Raw genomic sequence first — 19849 nt, 5'->3', positions numbered from 1 at the left:
ACAGCTGAACTGGGCCGCAGCTGTGTGCTAATTGGGCTGCATGCGGCCCGCGGGTTGAGAACCGCTGGGCTAGAGTATCAGGTGCCCCTGAGGCTTCAGCTCAAGCACTCAATATCTTACAAGTCAGTCTGAATCTTACCAGCAAAAACCTCCTATAGGTCACTATTACAGAAGGTATTTGGAGCTTGTATTTGAATGCTTTTCTGAATTTCCAAAACTATGGATGCTCCTCTCCGCCAATCCATTTCCCCCTTGTCAGATTACAGCTCTCTCTCTTTCTAGGTCACTGGTTCCCTCTTGACATCTGCCTTTGTGCCTACCCACTATCCCTGTGGCCTTGGATGACTCCTTTATCTACCCTGAGCTTTGTGAATTTACAATGTGTAAGTGATGCTCAGCTGCCCTTCTACTGGGTTCCAGTACATCCCCATTCCTTTCTCATGCAACACAGTATGCTGCAGTGCTTATTGCTCCTGAGACTGAAGAGCTCTCTAAGGAGCCAGGTCCCTGTAATGTTGCAACCGGACCCTGACATGCAACTGGAAAGGAAACCAGCTTGCACACAGTACACCGGTTTGGGTATAGCAGAGGCCAGCTTGTATGTGGTGGAAGCTGAGAATTGAATGTCACTGGAGGCATGGGAAAAAGCTGCAGGCAAGACAGAGATAGAGCAGATTGATAGTTAATAATAATCCCACCTAGCTCTGCTGCAGGGCTTCTCATTAGTAGATCTCAAAGCAGTTTACACAGGAGGTCACTATCCTTAGCCCCATTTTACACATGGAGATAAGGAAGCAGAGGAAGAAGATGGTGATGAAGGAGCAACGTGTTAAACTTGCCTGATAAACACATTGTGAAATATGTTGGACTGAGAACACCTAGAGATTAAGGTCCTGCCACTTAGCTAGTGGCAATGCATGTTTCCTCATGCTTCCCCCCACCAACGTGTGTTAACTTTAACATGAGCAACCATGTGTGACAGATATGACAATATCCTGGACAAACCTTACTGAATTAAGTTAAACCTTATTGAATTATGTTTCAGTATCTTAGGAGTTCATTGCATTACAAAGGGAAATGTTTATATACTATTGAGGGAACTGTACGAAATTCCCTGGGGGAAGGCGACCACAGGAGCAGTCGGGAGTGATTAGGTAAATTCACTCAGGCTGTAAAACTTCCAGAGAGATACCCCTCTTGGAGAGAGGCTCACATATACTGGTTCAAACTGGATTCTCCAGGGACCAACAACATGCAGTCCCCTGCAGCAGGCGGGTGTAGGTCACTTGGCAGGACTATCTGGGTCTCAGAAACTTAATCATTTCCCTGTCAATAAGGGGGTCTTAGGCACTGGTGTTCCTTGGTTCCTCCTACTCTGGCACATAACAGTCTAGTCTCCTATGGGCTGTAAAACTGCAGTCTCATTACAGGTGCTGGGTGGTGTTGGTGGCCTGTGCTATACAGGAGGTCAGACTATGTGATCTAGTGGTTCTTTCTGGCCTTAAATTCTATCACTCTGTGAGACAAAGGGTGGATTTTTAGTTAAACAGCCTGAGTTAAAACTGACTCAAGGCCTTCTTTCTGATCCACCCAACAGGCAGGACCCCTGGTCCTTAGGGAAGGGTTGGAAGGTCTTTGCCCACTGAGGCCCCATAAGACTGGGAAGCCAGTTCTGAGCCGATGGTGAGATGAACTTGTGAAAACAAGAAAAAACCCTTTGTAGGGTGTGAAGGACTAATCACCAATCACCAGAATATCAATTTATTTACATATAGTTGTTACCATAACAAGTCATAATTTACCATTGGTTACCACAGCCTGATTCTCAGATCTTCTGTATTTCCCCTCTTTACACGAAACCCATGACAACATCCCAAATAACTATTGGTAAATGTTTAGATTTACTGGCTACTACTATAGAACACATAGGTTGAAATGACCTTCACCCACTACTGACTAGTCATTATGTTAAAAAGTAGCCCAGAGGTGACAATCTCATTCTGTTAGCAATTCTATGAACCCACAGATCCCTAATCTCACAAGCTCCTCCTACCTACCCCATTTTTAACATATTTCTGTTTCATTTGCTAGCTCAGAGGATGACTTCTTCGGAGCGATCCCTTCACTTGGCACTTCCGAAGTTTTGTTTCCATTTTAAAATGCTTATTGAGTCTGTTTAGCTGGGTATTTTATGCTACACTCCTCATCATGATATCTGAGTGCCTGAGTAAAGTTTTCAGTGCCTCAAATACAAAGATCCCAAGATAGTAGCCACTTCTTCCTGCCAAATGAGACAAGCTCCCTCCTTTTGGCCTTTGATGCTCTGAAATCTTTGGACACATTTGATTGAGGAGCTCTCTGCAGCTCTGGGAATTATTCCATGAAAAAGTAGGTTCTACTGGGTATTTGCTACTTTGGAACAGCATACTGCATGAAAAGCCCTGGCTGATACAGGTGAACAAAAAAGTCCACTATAATGGTTCCAATCCCTCTATTTTGCACCGATGTTTCATTTCTGTCCAAACACATAATTACTGTCGCACTTGTACAAATGTTTAATCAACAATATCTGACCAGCCAATTTGCCTTTTCTTCCACACACCCACTTTGTGCATCTACATTATCTTATTTTGTCCCTTCCTGAAACTAGCTATGGCTGAAAGAGTGTCCATAGTTTATATTTCACCCTTAATGGAATCTTAGGATGAAGCAAGGTGCAATGGAGCTAAAGCCACTCAGTCGGATATAGGATTTTGACATAATCAATCCCATACTTTCCTTGCTCTTCATCCCTTTAGCTCTGTGCCCTACGACACTCCTGGTAATCTGTAGCACGGATGTTCCACATACTGTGTCAAGGTTATTTTTTGAGTTGCTTTAAGAAGCAACTCAAAAAATAGATGTTCTTTCTCTCTTCTCTGACACTTTTTCTGTAGAAACAGCAGATTGCTTAACTCCTGCCCTTTCGATAGAGAGAAAAAACCTCCCACACTAATGATGTTGGTTTCCTTTTCAGACTGATTTGGTATGTGCCGATGGGTGTAAACCTGTACCATATCTTCCTGTTCCGCTCACCAACAATACTGGTAAAAATCAGATGGTGATTTCATTGGGTTCTTTACTCCCACTGGGGTTTTTCCTCACTTAAGTCTATAAGCTAGATTCTCTTGGGCAATGAGCAAAGTTTAGTGTAGCAGATTGGAAGTGGCAGGGAGACGGAGCCAGCTTCTTGATTCTTGAGGCCAGCTCTAACCCCAGTGAAACATCAAGCTGCTGCCAAGTGACTTTAAAGGACTCATTTGGTTTGGGATCCCTAATGGACTCTAAGCCAGTGCCAGATTGCCACAATGGAGCCAAACTCCACCATGCTCCCTGCCTGCTCCCAATATGTCCCCTATACCAGGATTGGGATGTTGGAGGAGCAGGGCCCAGCCTGGCACATCTATACAAGAAGATAGTTTCTCACTGTTAGAGGGATTTTCTGTTAGCTCATTGAGGGCCCATATCTCCTCTGACACTTTTGCAGCTAATACCAAATCACTGCCAGGCTCAGGTTTCATGGATTTTTAACCATATGAAAACTAGAACTTCTCCAACCTTGAAGATACCATTTTTATACTACTGTGGCACCTAGAGGCTCCAACTGAGACATGCTAGGTACATTGTAAGAGAGAGTCCCTGCCCCCAAGGGTAGGAGAAAGAAAGGTGTTTTATCCCCTTTTACATATGGGGAACTGAAGCACAGAGAAATTAAATGGCCTGGCCAAGGTTTTACTGAAAATTTGTGGCCAAACTGGGATTTGAACTCTAATCAGCTGAGCCCTGGTCCTGAGTCTTAACCACCAGACCACCCTTCCCCTCATAGTCCTCTTGGTCATTTCCACTCTGTGCAGAGGAGAAACCCTTATAAATAAAAATGCCTGTCACCTCAAGGGTTCTGTTGTGGTGCCTATAGCAGGCTTCACTTTCTCATTCATTGCCACAGTAGCATGTTACACATATGAACCACTGACACCATTGTCATCTAACATTCTACTGGATCCGATCTTCTTTGCCCTTTTGTTTGCCACTGTGGGATTACTCAGCACATGCATTACTAGGGAGCCTTAAGAGAAAGAAGTTGGGAACTTAAGGGATACAATGAAGATGTGGCTGCTGCTTCCATGCCAGTTACTGCCTTTCCCCTCCTCCCACTATCACCCAATTTCCGGAGGAAATTTTGCTTTGGTGTAAAGCATTTTCATTTTATACTAGTTTTAGCTAATGTGATTTTTTTTCTTCTGGTAATGGCATTATATCTTCCCACTCCTTCCCTCCCCAGATCTTCTGCTCATAAGTGCAAGCACATTATCAATAGCAATCAAACCAAACCCCCTTGACCCAGTCAGATATTTAGGACCTCTAACCTTCTGAGTAGTTCCACAAGAGAGACTCCCATTACTGAACTGGGAAAAAAACTGTCTTTTTCTAGCTACAATTACTTCCCCCCCCCCCCAATGTGGTGAAACTAACTTAGGCAAAGTACATCATTTTACTTTTAGCACGAAAAATAGTCACAGGACAAATAATACCAGTTTCACTGCAGCTGCAAAATTGTACAGAAAGAGATGTGAGAGATCTTTTATTAGAAAAAAAAATAAATAAATTGCTTGAGTTCATTTATTTGTTTTGTGTTATATTCTTTAGCAAGAGACAGCTGGAGGGAGCTGCAACTGCAAAGCAAATAGATTCATTTAAAGGAATCAAAACTAAAATGAGAGGCCAAATTCTGCTCTCAGTTATGCCAGGGTAAATCCAGAATAACTTCAATAAATTCTAGGAAGTTATAACCATATTTACACGAGGAGAACTGAGAACAGAATTTGGTTGTAACATGGGGTCAGATTACTCATCTGAGCAAAGATCACTCATGTGAATAAGCATCTGGCCCATGATGTATTTCTACAAATCAGTATCGGAGTGTGTCTATAGTCTGTATTTTCAAGGGGATGAACTAATTGACCTAATAATAAATAATATAATATATATTCAATTTCTAACATTTTTAAACACTTTTCTTTATTGTTTATTTAGTAAACATAAACAGCACAGCATGTAGTGAGGACTTTGACACACACACACACGCATTTAAGTCTATGTAGCATAGCTATAAAATCAAGATTCTGCTTTTAATAATTTTGGCTTCCAGTGCTGCGGCTGCTGCTTGCTTTTTTTTTTTTTTGCTTTTTTTAAACAGTAAGTGTTACTCGTAGTAACATAAGTAGGAATATGATTTCCATATAGAGACCTAGAACCATGAAATGCCACTTGTTCTGTAAGGGGATTTCCAGCCCTACTAGATGAGTAGGAAAAAGAAAGAGACACCCTTCCAGCAAGACTGGTAGAAATTCAATACTCCCATATTGTACGACAGGGCTTCACTCTAACACAGGTAAAAAGTATACCAGTCAATGAGATAGAGACATGAATTTGAAGCTGAAGAGCAGCTCCATGTAAGCTTGAAAGCTTGTCTCTCTCTCCAACAGAAGTTGGATCAATAAAAGATATTACCTCACCCACCTTGTCTCTCTAATAACCTGGGACCAACATGGCTACAACATCACTGCATATAAGCTTCATCTCTGGCATTCCTGCAGGTACTAACTTTGCAGTTAGAGTCTTGCAGGGTCAACAATGAACAAGAAAAAAGCAACACAGCAAGAAAGTCATTTTTAAATAACCTGCAGACAATGGAATTGCTCACAGAGTAAGGTGCTACTCCATATGAATAAGGGTGGCTAAACATAGTCCTAAACTAGAGCTCATATTTTGGGCCCAGAGCTAAGGCTATCCAAGCATGCCGGTGATCTTTGCAACCTACCTCTTGGGGTATATTCCATGCCATGTAAACATGGCTTTTAAATTCATCCATCCAGACTTCGGCCACTCTTAGCGCATTCCTTCGGACATGAGCAGTGAGGTCTTCTGTGTACGGCTTATGGGCTCTCTCAATATGGGCAATCCTGGAGCAAGGCAGCACCTCAACACTACCTCCACATTGCCATACCTAGAAAAAAATATACAGTACTAATTGAAGTCAGTAAACTGAGACCACTATACAGTAATGCAGTGTCTTATCGCTTTCAACAGATACACTGAAACTCTTTTGGTTTTAGACATAATACTGATGTTAAGGAGAAACACAACCAACATATATTGGGCTGTCCAAAAATTATCTTAGAACAAAGCTGATACTCCTTTGACAATTTTTATAGTATCATCTAAGCAGTTACTTCCAGAGACATCCTTCCTTAGCCAATGCGTCCAGCCTCGTAGTAGTAAAAAACCAAAAAAAAAAAACCCCAAACCCTACTTATTTAGCATTTATCAGTAGCTCACAAAGCACTTCGCAATCTTTATAAATGGGAACTGATGCAAAGAAGGGATAAGTGACTTGCCCAAGGTCACAGAGCAAGTCCATGGTGAAGCAGGAAATTACACCCAGGTCTCCTACACCCTAGGCCAATGTGCTGACCACTGATCCCAGCAGTATCTGGGTGCACTGTACAAGATATATATATAACTGCAAACTTTTCCCTCAGAAAGATCACATGTACCCCTTCATACGCACACCTCACTGCTCAGAACTAGATAACCTTAGCAGTGGGAAAAGCAAGTCACTGAATTGCATGTCAGAAGATCCCAGAAAATCCAGATTCCAAGAGGCATGGAAAATAGATGCATTTTATATCTTGCTTTAAACACAGCCCAGATAGGAGTAAAATGTATTTCTTTTGAGAGTGAATTCAAAAACCAGGGTTCACTACTGAGAATGACCTATCCACAAGTTTCATACCTTGCAAATGATAGCCAATCCATTTATCACATTAGCTTGATGTTTCTATTAAAGAATGTGTTGGTATTGAGTATCATAACAGTGATGGGCTAATACTTAGAAAGTGGTATTGCTGGTTGTGAGTGTTATCTTGGCTTATGATTTCCTTGCTTTTAAGTGTTTAGTGTATCTGAGGAAATCCACTTGAACCTTAGCTCTTTGTTTGTTTTGCAGGGGGACGATATAGCTACACCTTATTATAATGTAATAGAATCAAGGCATCAAATTCAATACAAGAGACATAATGGCGTAGTGAATGCTCTTCAGGCAGAAACCCAAATGTGCTGGAACTAGCCCCATTTGAGTCTGCTGAACTGAACCCAAATGTTTGTGAGATCTATTTGGCAGAAACAGAGTTTCATTGGGATGTGCCAGTGCTTGCGTTATGACATGGACACCATCAAGTTGTAACACCACTACTGGAAATCCCGGGCCTTTGGTACCCCCTCCCTATAGGGCAAGAAGAGAGGAAGGATGGCTCCTTCCCAATGAGGCTAGCCCAGAAGAGTTCACACTCTGGTCTCCCTTGAGTCCTGTCCCTAGTGAGTACGGAAGGTGGGTTGGCAGAACATCAGGTTCTGGAACTGAAAATTGAACCTCTCCAAGTCTGTCCAACCTATATGCATATATTCTACCAGGAAGACACTTAGTTCAGCCATTCATTTTATATATTTAGGCAACTGGATTGAATACAGCATTTAGGCACTTGGCAGCTTCTGAGACTGAAGGAATGTGGCATGGATTCAGAATGTTTACAAAGCCTTTTCTGGACTGGCGCCTAATTACGTTCAGCATATGCTGGGACGAGAGATACAACTTCGTTGTTTCAGCTCACTGGATGATGAGCCACCCCATGATCCCATGGTACAATCAAATGAGAAAGCAGCTTAAAAGACTTTTGCACATCTTTGCCTCAAGGACTTGGAATCCTGTAAGAGGGAATAAATATAACCAATCCCAGTGAAAAACTGTGAAGATCACCATGAATATTTAACAGGAACCAGGTAATTGTTCTGGCATGAGAATAAATAAATAAGAGGACAAAAATGTTATTTTCAGGTTATGTATTTCTAAACATAATATAAAGTAGGCAATGCAGCTTTAAAAGCTACCAAGAAATATTAGTTTCTGAAAAATACAATTCTAAATAGCTCAACTGCCTTTTCTAAGAAAGATTCTTGACGTCTGATTTGTGTCCATTTAGTCTTTTGTGTAGAGACTGTCCGGTTTGGCCAATGGTCCTCACTTACAGACAGCCCCCCAACCTGAAGCAAATACTCACTAGCAACCACACAACAAAAACACAAATCCAGGAACCTATTCTTGCAACAAAGCCCGTTGCCAACTCTGTCCGCATATCTATTCAGGGGACGCTATCATAGGACCTAATCACATCAGCCACACCATCAGAGGCTCGTTCACCTGCACATCTACCAATGCGATATATGCCATCATGTGCCAGCAATGCCCCTCTGCCATGTACATTGGCCAAACCGGACAGTCTCTACGCAAAAGAATAAATGGACACAAATCAGACATCAAGAATTATAACATTCAAAAACCAGTCGGAGAACACTTCAACCTCCCTGATCACTCAATTACAGACCTAAAAGTTGCAATTTCTTCAAAAACTTAAAACAGACTCCAAAGAGAAACTGCAGAACTGGAATTAATGTGCAAACTGGACACCATTAAATTAGGCTTGAATAAAGACTGGGAGTTTATGGGTCATTACACAAACTAAAAACTATTTCCCCCTGCTAATTTTTCCCCTACTGTTACTCACACCTTCTTGTCAACTGTTTGAAATGGGCCATCCTGATTATCACTACAAAAGTTTTTTTTCTCCTGCTGATAATAGCCCACCTTAATTGATTAGTCTTGTTAGAGTTGGAATGGCAACACCCATTTTTTCATGTTCTCTGTGTATATATATCTTCCTACTGTATTTTCCACTGCATGTATCCGATGAAGTGGGTTTTAGCCCATGAAAGCTTATGCCCAAATAAATTTGTTAGTCTCTAAAGTGCCACAAGTACTCCTGTTCTTTTTTCCAAATTTTGGGGAAACTCAAAGTCAGACCGAAACTCCAGCTCTGTAATAGGCTGGAAAAAAAAAAACTTCATTTCTATAGTAGGCTGAACTTCAGGGGAGTTTGAACCTGGATCAGAAATTTTAGGCTCGGTCTCTCTCTCTCTCTCTCTCTCTCTCTCTCTCTCTCTCACACACACACACACACACACACACACACACAAATATTATAATATGATTTGTAAACAACAATTACCCAGTCTCCCAGTAAACTCCAATTAATCAAACCTATAAGTCCTCCCTTTCTTTCTTACACAGCGTCAGTCTTTGTTCTATTTGTGAAGACTAATTAATTATACTGCTGCAAGAAGCATGAATTCACTTAAAATCTTAATGTTAAGTAGGAGCTGTCAATACAGATGCTGACAAAATGGGATAGTTGTGCAAAGCAGATTCTAAACCAAACCTAATTATTTATAACGAAAAAAGTCTCCTGAAATCCATGAAAATGTGATTAGCATATAACAAAAATAGGTTCAGATGTGGCTGACAATGTGCCTTTATAGCATCTATGTATCAAGGTGAAACTATGCCACCCAGTTACTAATTCTTGTACTAAAGAAGTGAGAAACAAACATGATTTGAATATCTAGGGCTCATACATCAAGTTATACAGTCTCTACAGGACTATTAGCCACAGTCCTGTATTGGGAGCAGCATACAAGCACGCTGCCTGAGCAGGAGGCACAAATTCACAGAGCACCGAGAGGCACAAAGGGTGTGCGCCCTGGCTCCTTCACTCACTGAGGGGATGTAGCACAAACTCCCCCATTCAGCTGGTTAGCTCTTCTGGCTGGTATAGGGGCCAGGTCGTGGTCCAACCACTTTCTTACTCTCCATTAGAATGGCCTGTACCCCAGGGGTGCTAGCTGGGAGCAATGAGGGCACTCAGAAGAGCTCACTGAGTTTTAGTGAATGGACACTATTGCAGGAATTATCAAGGTGTAAATAGAGTCCTTGTGCCCTAACCCTTCCATTGCACACCCATGGAAGGGCCTGTCACCAAAACAAAAATGCAAGGGGGCCGCCAAGACTGTGATTTTCAAAGGAGCCTAAGGGAGTTAGGCACTCAATTCCCATGGAATTTCAATGAAATGTCCATGTCTAACTCCCTTAAACTTCTTTGAAAATTCAAGCCCAAAAGAATAAGCATTTTGACTGGGATTAGAGTTTTGCTGGCTAGTAAATTCTAAACAGGCCACAATTACAAGTATAAAACTGTCTGAGCAGCTCTGCAACAGATGGTGCAGTATTGGGCTTTTCCTGATTTATTACAGCTGAAATAGGGAACTTACAAGTTGGCCCAATACTGCCACCCAGAATTTCTTTGCCCTTTGTTATGTTGGCTTCCCACATTATCTATTTTACTTGTGGCCTCCAGAATTTGTTCTAAAACAACCTGGTTATAGAAGTGCAGATCTGTGGCACAAAGCCAACAGACCCATAGGAGAGACTGGCTGCACTAACACCTCTGAATTTAGCAGCTTTTGGTCAGAAGAAAGGAAACTTTCTTCTCACAGACCTACCTCACAGGGAAGTTGGGAGGCTATTTGCAAGGGCCAATTCCTAATCCCACTGAAATCCATGGCAAAACCAACAGTGAGTTCAAGGAGTCCAGGATTTGGTCCTAAATATTTATAATGTCTTCTGAGATCCCTGAATGAAAACTGTAAAGGGAACAATCCTACGTCTCCTTGCAATACATGGTAGAACTCCCACAGAAATGCAAAGTCTTATTATTTGTTATACTCTACTTATACTGCATCTGTACCTCAGCTCAAAGAGACTCCAAGAAGGGAACAATGTAATTATGCATACGATTATACAAGTATCTACAGTTATAAATAGAAGCACGTAACTTTCTGCCACATTCTGTGTAACCCCCTGAAATTACATGTCATTATACAAGCACAATGTGTGTTTGTCACCCGCCAGTGGCTGGTCTGAATAAGAAGATAAGAGATTACTCCAACTACCAGCTAGGGCAGGGGTCAGCAACGTTTGGCACGCGGCTCGCCGTGGTAAGCACCCTNTGGCCCCCACTGGCTGCGGCTCGCCGTCTCGGGCCAATGGGGGCAGCGGGAAGCTGCGGCCAGCATATCCCTCGCCCGCGCTGCTTCCTGCTGCCCCCATTGGCCTGGGACGGCGAACCGCAGCCAGTGGGGGCCACGATCAGCCGAACCTGCCGCATCAGCAGGTAAATAAACGGGCCCGGCCCGCTAGGGTGCTTACCCTGGCGAGCCGTGTGTCAAACGTTGCCGACCCCTGAGCTAGGGGATTTACTTCTTTAGCTCAAGTAGAGGCTTGTGCTTTGGAGTTGCAGGTCCATGGTTCAATCCCTGCTAAAAACATAGGCTGGTGGGTCATTAGATACACAATAAGGAAAGGGAGAGAGAAAGAACAAACAATTGTTTACTTAAACAGGCTTTGCCATCAAATCAAGGGTCTATTTCTGGTTGGTGATGAGCACAGGAAGGAGGCAGTTCTTGTGGTTAAGGAATAGAATTGGGAGATCTGGGTTCTATTCATGGGTCTGCCACAAGAAAACTGACCTTGGAGCCATATTTGCCAGACTTATTCATCTTGAGTGGTACCTTAGTTTGTGAGTAGTAGATCTATAAAGGGCTAAAGTCAATGGCATTATTTCAGATAAACACCAAAGTAATTGAGAACAGGATTTGTTCCTAAGAGTGGTCAGGACCTCAGGGCTAACTATTATTCAAATATGGACTATGAACAACAGAGGAGATTAAAGAAAAAAAATCATCAACAAGTCAAAACATGAAGATTGCACCGATTTGTGCTCACAGCCATATTGGTAACTCTCCTGATTTGACCAGCATATCTGACTGCTTGGGCCTATGGGCCAGATCCTCCAATCTATATGAAAGGTGATCAGTGCAAAAAACTGACTGGGGTAGGGAGAGCAAAAGTGGCTTAAAGATCTAAGATGTCCTGGACTACTCAGAACTGCTCTCTCTTACACTGGATACCTGTGGTCCCAAAGGCTGTGTTGACGTAGTCAGGAATTACTGAGGTATATGGCTTGTTCAGCCATCCACCCTTTTTCCAGGACATACCCCTTTTATTGGCTCCTATAACCCCTATGGGTAGCCCTATAAAAGGGGAAATTCTCAAGTAGCCGTCAAACCAGCTTTAGGGCTACATTGCAACACAAGAAGGCTGGGAAAGCAGCCAGAACAGGGCCACAGATGAGGTCCTATATGTTTACATGGCAAGGACAGGTGATCAGCAATGTTCATTTAAAAGCCTTCTTATATAAGTGGAAGGGAAGATACTCCAACAACTATGGTTTAAAGGAAGCAGAACACCATTTACTGTTGGTGATGCAGACTCTTTATATATGGTGGCAAGAGCTAGAAATTGCTAGTTTTCTGGGGGATCACTCGCAGCAGGACACTATGTATAATGTGATAAAGGACCGTATGCAATTTCTACATGTATGTACACACTTTTGAAGCTACCAGGTCTACAGAAGAATACAGACTGCTACTGCAATCAAGTGATAAACAACAATGCCTAATACTGTAGAACCTCAGAGTTACAAACACCAGAGTTACGAACTGACCAGTACCCTGCACACCTCATTTGGAATTGGAAGTATGCAAACAGGCAGCAACGGAGACCCCAGAAAAAAAAAAAAAAAAAAAGCCAATATTGGACAGTACTGTTAAATATAAACTACTAAAAAAAATAAAGTTTTAATAAAATTAGACAAGATAAGGAAATGGTTTCTGTGTTTGTTTCATTTAAATTAAGATGGTTAAAAGCAGGATTTTTCTTCTGCATAGTAAAGTTTCAAAGCTGTATTATGTCACTGTTCAGCTGTAACCTTGTGAAAGAACCATAAAACCATAATGTTTTGTTCAGTTACGAACAACCTCCATTACCAAGGTGTTCGTAACTCTGAGGTTCTACTGTACTCTGTTTTGCAAAGAGACTTGTTGCAAAGCTATCTCATTGGGGCTTTGCCTGTAGGGGACTCCTGAAGGTTTTCATCTGGAGAGGACGGATCAGCCCCTAGGAGTATTTTCATGTCTTCAGCAGGATGGAAAGGGATGTCTTTTAAAGGCTTTTGTTGAAGGCCCTGTTATTGCTGGGAGTTTCCCCTCTGCTGTTTGCTTTAGAAGAGATATTTAAGGATTCCAATACTGCAGATTCACTGCACAAAAATGTTTTGTTAAAAATCTAACAGAGGGGTTATCCTTTAAAAATAACCCAAACCCACCTTCAGTACAAAGCCTTCTGAATTTTCCTTTGCAAGGAGAACCTTTGAAACAAATCCTTGCTCTTGGCATGGCTCCCTGAGGAAGTTCAAGCAATCAGAATAACCTCAAGAAGTACTTAGAGGATTCCCCCTTTTGAAAGGTTTCTTCACAGCTATGGCGAGGTGGCAGAATGCTCTGTCTTAGAAGAATTTCAAAGTTATGTCAGGCATACTAATAGTGTCTGGGAGATTTTGAATGCCTGTGAAGCAGAAAGCATTTTCTTCAGAGGGCTAAGATCAGTTGAGGTTGTAACCTAACCTAAGAAAAATACATGGTCCTAGTGGAAGATGTGGTAGGAATATCAACTGAAGGAAACTGGTCTATGAAAAAAAGGAAGAGTTCTTGTTTACAAATCTTGTTTACAAAATCTGCAGTTTATTATCAGTAAAGAAACTAATAGCCATGTGGGGACAGAGACACACTCCACATCACAGCATTTTTAAAAAATATTATTACTAATAGTACATTTACAAGGCACCCATCCTTGTGGCGCTACATGTGTGCACACTCGTGTGATGACAAGCTAGAATGGTACCACGCAACATCTTCTCACACAGGAAATATGTATTTTTCAACCTGCCACTGCCACCAACTAAGCGAGGCTGAAAGGAAGAGAGATGAAATTTAATAGTGAAAAGTGCAAGGTCATGCATTTTGGGATTAATATCAAGAATTTTTGTTATAAGCTAGGGACGCATCAGTTGGAAGTAACAGGAGGAGAAGGACCCTCGGAATATTGGTTGATCACAGGATGACTATGAGCCGCCAATGTGATATGGCCAAGAAAAAAGCTAATGCGGTCTTGGGATGCATCAGGCAAGGTTTTCCAGTAGAGATAAGGAGGTGTTAGTACCATTATACAAGGCACGGGTGAGACCTCATCTGGAATAGTGTGTGCAGTTCTGGTCTCCCATGTTTAAGAAGGATGAATTCAAACTGGAACAGGTACAGAGAAGGGCTACTAGGATGATCCGAGGAATGGAAAACCTGTCTTATGAAAGGAGACTCAGAGCTTGGCTTGTTTAGCCTAACCAAAAGAAGGCTGAGGGGAGATATGATTGCTCTCTATAAATATATCAGAGGGATAAATACCAGGGAGGGAGAAGAATTATTTAAGCTCAGTACCAATGTGGACACAAGAAAAAGTGGATATAAACTGGCCATCAGGAAGTTTAGACTTGAAATTAGACGAAGGTTTCTAACCATCAGAGGAGTGAAGTTCTGGAACAGCCTTCCAAGGGGAGCAGTGGAGGCAAAAGACATATCTGGCTTTAAGGCTTAGCTTGATAAGTTTATGGAGGGGATGGTATGATGGGATAGCCTAATTTTGGCAATTAATTGGTCTTTGACTATTAACGGTAAATATGCCTAATGGCCTGTGATGGGATGCTAAATGGGGTGGGATCTGAGTTACTTAGGAGAATTCTTTCCTGGGTGTCTGGCTGGTGAGTCTTGCCCACATGCTCAGGGTTTAGCTGATCGCCATATTTAGGGTCAGGAAGGAATTTTCCTCCAGGGCAGATTGGCAGAGGCCCTTGGAATTTTTTGCCTTCCTCTACAGCGTGGGGCACGGGTCACTTGCTGGTGGATTCTCTGCACCTTGAAGTCTTTAAACCATGATTTGAGGACTTCAATAGCTCAGACATAGTTTAGGGGTTTGATACAGGAGTGGGTGGGTGAGATTCTGTGGCCTGCGTTGTGCAGGAGGTCAGATTAGACAATCATAATGGTCCCTTCTGACCTTAAAGTCTATGATTCTATGATTCAATCCCAGTCACAACACTGCATTGGTGAAAAAGATTCCAAAGTCTGCAGTAGGCATCTTCTCAAGTATCATCTCAGAAAGATGTTCCTACATGTCACTCTACTGTATTCAGATATACATGCAAGTTAGAGAGGTGAGATCCAGCTACTAAAAACAACCTATCCCCAGCCTCCATACCATCCCAGCTTAGCACATGTGTTTGCTCACACTCTGCACTAGCTGAAGCTGCAGACTAGTCTTACAGGATAGCCCTATAGAGTGGGAGGCAGTAAGAGACAAAGGCATGAACTTCCATGGAAATAATATTTGCATCCAAAAGAAATGGACACTAATCTCTAAGTCTGGTGCAGACGAAAGGAGGCACTTTGGTCCATTGCTACTGTCTGGGAATCCAAGAGCAGAAATGAATCTACTAAGCCCCCAAGTTTGAAAACCTCCTAGACAATAGACAGGCAGAAGCCATCAGTTGAAGGAGCAATCAAAGGCTTTACCTGTTCTTAAAGATGCTTTCACCTGCCTCCCAGCAACAACTCTGGATTAAACTTAAACACACTGGCTTTCATAGAGGTCACAGACTCAAACAGATATTGGGGAAGTCAGGGAAAGTTTCTGACTTGATCAGGTGAACAGGAGACTCACAGATGATTATCAGCCAAAAACATGCCTCCTAGTCTCCCCTCCCAGGGGCTTCACACTGAACAAAAAGATCAACCAGATTGGACCCTGTGGGACCCCAAGCCTTAGTCATTCCCAAACACTACACACTCTGCAAGGAATGAAGAGGGCCATTTTAAAACTCACTTCTTCCTCAAGGCCCACAAACACGAATTCCTGCCAGTAAATATGGTACTGCTAAGTACTAGGCCAGGTTTGGCCTCTGCCCTTATGACTTATGCAATGCTGAGTACACTGTCGGCACTTAACGAAGAACAGATGAGAATATTAAAACAGTTCCATCCACCCTACCAGGGCCAGAGTTAATTCAGCAACATCTGTCATCAAAGGCACAAAAGACTACTAGTAGGATCCTGAGCCCGTAGTCCATCTAGCCTTAGGTCCTCATGCTCAAACAGATGCCTCGGCAAATTTCCTTTGCCAACAGGGTGTGGAACTCCAGGGAAGAAAGCAGGTGTCATGGCTACTGGATGATCAGATCTGTGTAAAAATACATGTCACACCCCGCTAACTCCTTAGGAAGAGTCAGGAATGGCTCTCCATGGCTCCACATGTGGAGCGTTTGAGAAGTTCAGCATCCATGTGTCTGGGGAAGTAAGGATCAGAGCCCCACAGTTGTACCACACAGTTCCCCATGTGTCTTTTTGTAGTCCAAAACCTGAATTTGATCCCCACAACATACACTTTTTACTGAATTAATAAATTAACATTTTCAATTAAACAAAAACACAGCCGAACGGAGTGATTTAATCACGAAACTTTCTGGAGGCTTTACCTCCAATTTGCATTTAAGATTACAATATATACTATTGTCTGAGATTTGTCTCTTGGTTCTAGGGCCTAGAAAGAGCTTTACTCACTAATGATTTCACACCAGTGTGTGTAAACCATTAAAATGTCTAGATATAGGGCTTTCTTCAACAGTGATACAAGGAGGAGTAAAACTTAGAAAACTCGCTGGGGAGAGAGAAAAATTGCAGAACCAGAAATCGGAGGCAACCTCCACTCCATCAAGGTGATACGGTAGCCCAAAATTGGACAGTCCTGGCCACGGAAGGGGCATGGCCATGACTGTTTATGCATTGATACAAGGGATCCTCTCAGAATGATCCAGGGGTAGCCTAACCATAATATATAGCTGCTCTGAACCCCCTTCCCTAATCAAAAATGCTGCGAGGACTGAGGTAGTAACAACAGATGGAATCTCTCTTTTGACCAGTCTGGCACAGGGAGGGATAATGGATACATCCTCAAGTTGGCTTTGGTGAATCTGGTCCCTATTCCGTTAGATGCAGGTGTCATAAGCACAGCTAAGGGGAAGGGATTAAAAACAGCACTTTTTAAACATAAAAAAATGGAATTTCCATTTCGAGAGTCAGAAAACCTTTCTCAGAATAAAAAGGTCCGTATTTCTACTAATTTTAAGTATTTGTAAATCTCTGTCCTTGGATAAATTCCATTCAAGTGCATTTAAATGTGTTTGAATTCACAAACATTCAATCAAATCAGCTACTGCATTGAAGTTCATCCCTTTTAGAATATTTAATTTATACTTTGACATATGAAGATGCACCACTTGTTCATTAAAAGTGTTTCTTTTTTCATCTCTTTAATCACTGAGTGTTCCTTTCATGTTGCTGTAGCTTAATCTAATCAAAAACAAATTCTGCATGACACTAAGCAGTTCATTAGCATGTACCATAGTCGCTGAATTCATACTCGTCATAGAGTCTCTTAGAAAACCAAAATAGCCTTGTTTGCAACAAATATTATATTTGGACTCCAGACAAGGCTCTTTAATAATTAAATAGTTTGTTAGGATCTTTCAAAAAGCTAAAGTATTTTCAAGTCTCTGAAGTCTGCAGAAAAGAAAGCGTTCTTTGTATTTTAACAAACATCCTGCAGAAAAAAAACCCAGCCAATGTGATTTCATTATTTTTGTGGGTCCCAACATATAGTCAATTATCTTCAAGATGAATGTTTGTGTCATAAACATACAGCTAAGGATAGCACAAAATCCCTCCTTTACCTGTAAGGGGTTAAGAAGCTCAAATAACCTGGTTGGCATCTGACCAAAAGGACCAATAAGGGAAGAAGATACTTTCAAATCTGTGGGAGGAGGTTTTGTTTGTGCTCTCTTTGTTGTTCTCTCTGGGACAGAGAGGGACCAGGGCAGGAAAAACCATCTCCTAAAAGCCTACATGAAATAAGCATCCAAGATTACAAAAATTGTAAGTAACAGCAAGGAAATGCGTTAGATTATATTTTGTTTTAGCTTGTGAATTTTCCCTATGCTAAGAGGGAGGCTTATTCCTGTTTTTTGTAACTTTGAAATTTTGCCAAGAGGGGAATCCTCCATGTTTTAAATCTTATTACCCTGTAAAATTACCTTCCATCCTGATTTTACAGAGGTGCTGCTTTTACTTTTTTCTTTATAATAAAGTTCTGCTTTTAAGAACCTGATTGGTTTTTAGTGTCTTAAAAACCCAAGGGTCTCGTCTGTGCTCACCTTGTTTACCTATTTGGTTGGTATATTATTCTCAAGCCTCTCCAGGAAAGGGGGTGAAGGGGCTTGGGGGGATATTTTGGGGAAACAGGAACTCTAAGTGGTCCTTTTCCTGAATCTTTGTCTAACTCACTTGGTGGTGGCAGCGATACCGTCCAAGGACAAGGAAGAATTTGTGCCCTGGGGAAGTTTTTAACCTAAGCCGATAGAAATAAGCTTAGGGGGTCTTTCATGCGGGTCCCCACATCTGTACCCCAGAGTTCAGGGGCGGGGGGGAACACTGACAGTTTGGAACAATTTACCATATAAAATACTTGTAGATTGTGGACACTTATGTTTCACCTAAGGTTATTTTGTCATTGTTGTTAATTATTTATAAATCGCCAACAGTGAGGTTGGTACTTTATAGACAAGTATGAAGAAAAGATCTCAGCCCCTTCCAATGTAAACAGACCACATACAGATAGGTGAATGGGATGCAACCCAAATGAAAGTGATGGAGCGATGGATTTTGCCACGTTTGATGATAGTAGTTCTGTGATTTCTTGGTTCCATATTTTTCTTTCAGTATTCTAACAGCTCACTGTGGAAAGGGGTAGGCTTTAAAGGCCTGATCCAAAGCCCACTGTAATCAGTACACCTACTTCCATCGATGCCCCAATGGGCTTTGACTGCTTTTTTGTTGCAGTGTTTTAGGGAAAGATCTCTGTAAATCTATTAGTAACCATTTTTCATTGGGTCAAACTGTTGTTCAGACAAAACTTCCATTGAAATCACAGCATTTTGACTGAGGACTTAACTTCTGTAGGATTTGGCTCATGCCATATTCCATGCAAGGCTTGCAGAGAGCCCAGGTCGAGATTTGCACACCATGCTGATACTTGAAGACAAACCTTTAAACAGGAACTCAGTTAGGTTCTTTCAATAACAGCCTCCTTTAGAAGGAGTCTGCCCAAAGAGTAGATCTAAACACATTGTCTTGGGCGGTGTGAGGTGAGTTCATTCAGGTGGTGATTCAGGATATATGCACTATAGGAAAGGTGGGAATTACAGAGTTAATGTAGGATATGTTCTTAGTTTGCTTACATTTGTGCACAGAGCAGAACCTTACAAAGAATCAAGACCTTGGTATTTATTACAGCGAGCAGAAATTAACAAGAAACTTTGCATTGACGTGAAACTGTCTTTATTCTGTGTTAGTGGCAGCTCGAAGCAGCATTCACAGAAATCAGATCAGAGAATTTAGAGGTGGAAAAGATCATTTAGATTAGTTAATCCATTCCCTTGCCATCACAGGACTGTCCCTTAGTATGAAATGACCCAAGTGATGTGGTTTCTTGGGAGACTATTCCCACTTCTCTTTGTCCTGGAGCCTTCCCTTCTATTTTGGACCCAGTTTGACATGTATTTCTGACAGTAACTGTTCTCACACCCAAGCTGAAAATTCTAAGGGTAAGCTGCAATAGACCCAGAAAAAGACAAAAGGGAAAGCTAAAAGATTTTTTAAAAAAGAAAAATGGAAGGCTTCAACCTAACTAGAGTTGGCCCTCAATTTTTAAAATGTAAATTATTCCTTAAAATTTTACTTTTGAAGTCTTCATTAATTGCCTTACAGGCCTCGCTTCACATTAATTATGCCTTTGTACAAT

General features: G+C 41.8%; 1 protein-coding gene across 1 annotated transcript in view; it reads right to left on the bottom strand.

The window, feature by feature from the left end:
• Positions 1 to 19849, bottom strand: part of GALNT18 (polypeptide N-acetylgalactosaminyltransferase 18) — a 420371-nt gene that overhangs the window by 103961 nt on the left and 296561 nt on the right. The window contains exon 7 of the mRNA XM_034769997.1: positions 5861 to 6046. Coding sequence (XP_034625888.1) covers positions 5861 to 6046 — 186 coding nt within the window. The remainder of the gene's footprint in view (positions 1 to 5860; positions 6047 to 19849) is intronic.

The sequence above is a fragment of the Trachemys scripta genome, chromosome 4, assembly GCF_013100865.1.
Source record: "Trachemys scripta elegans isolate TJP31775 chromosome 4, CAS_Tse_1.0, whole genome shotgun sequence".
Classification (NCBI taxonomy): domain Eukaryota; kingdom Metazoa; phylum Chordata; order Testudines; family Emydidae; genus Trachemys; species Trachemys scripta.
This window is presented reverse-complemented; position numbering and strand designations above follow the sequence as displayed.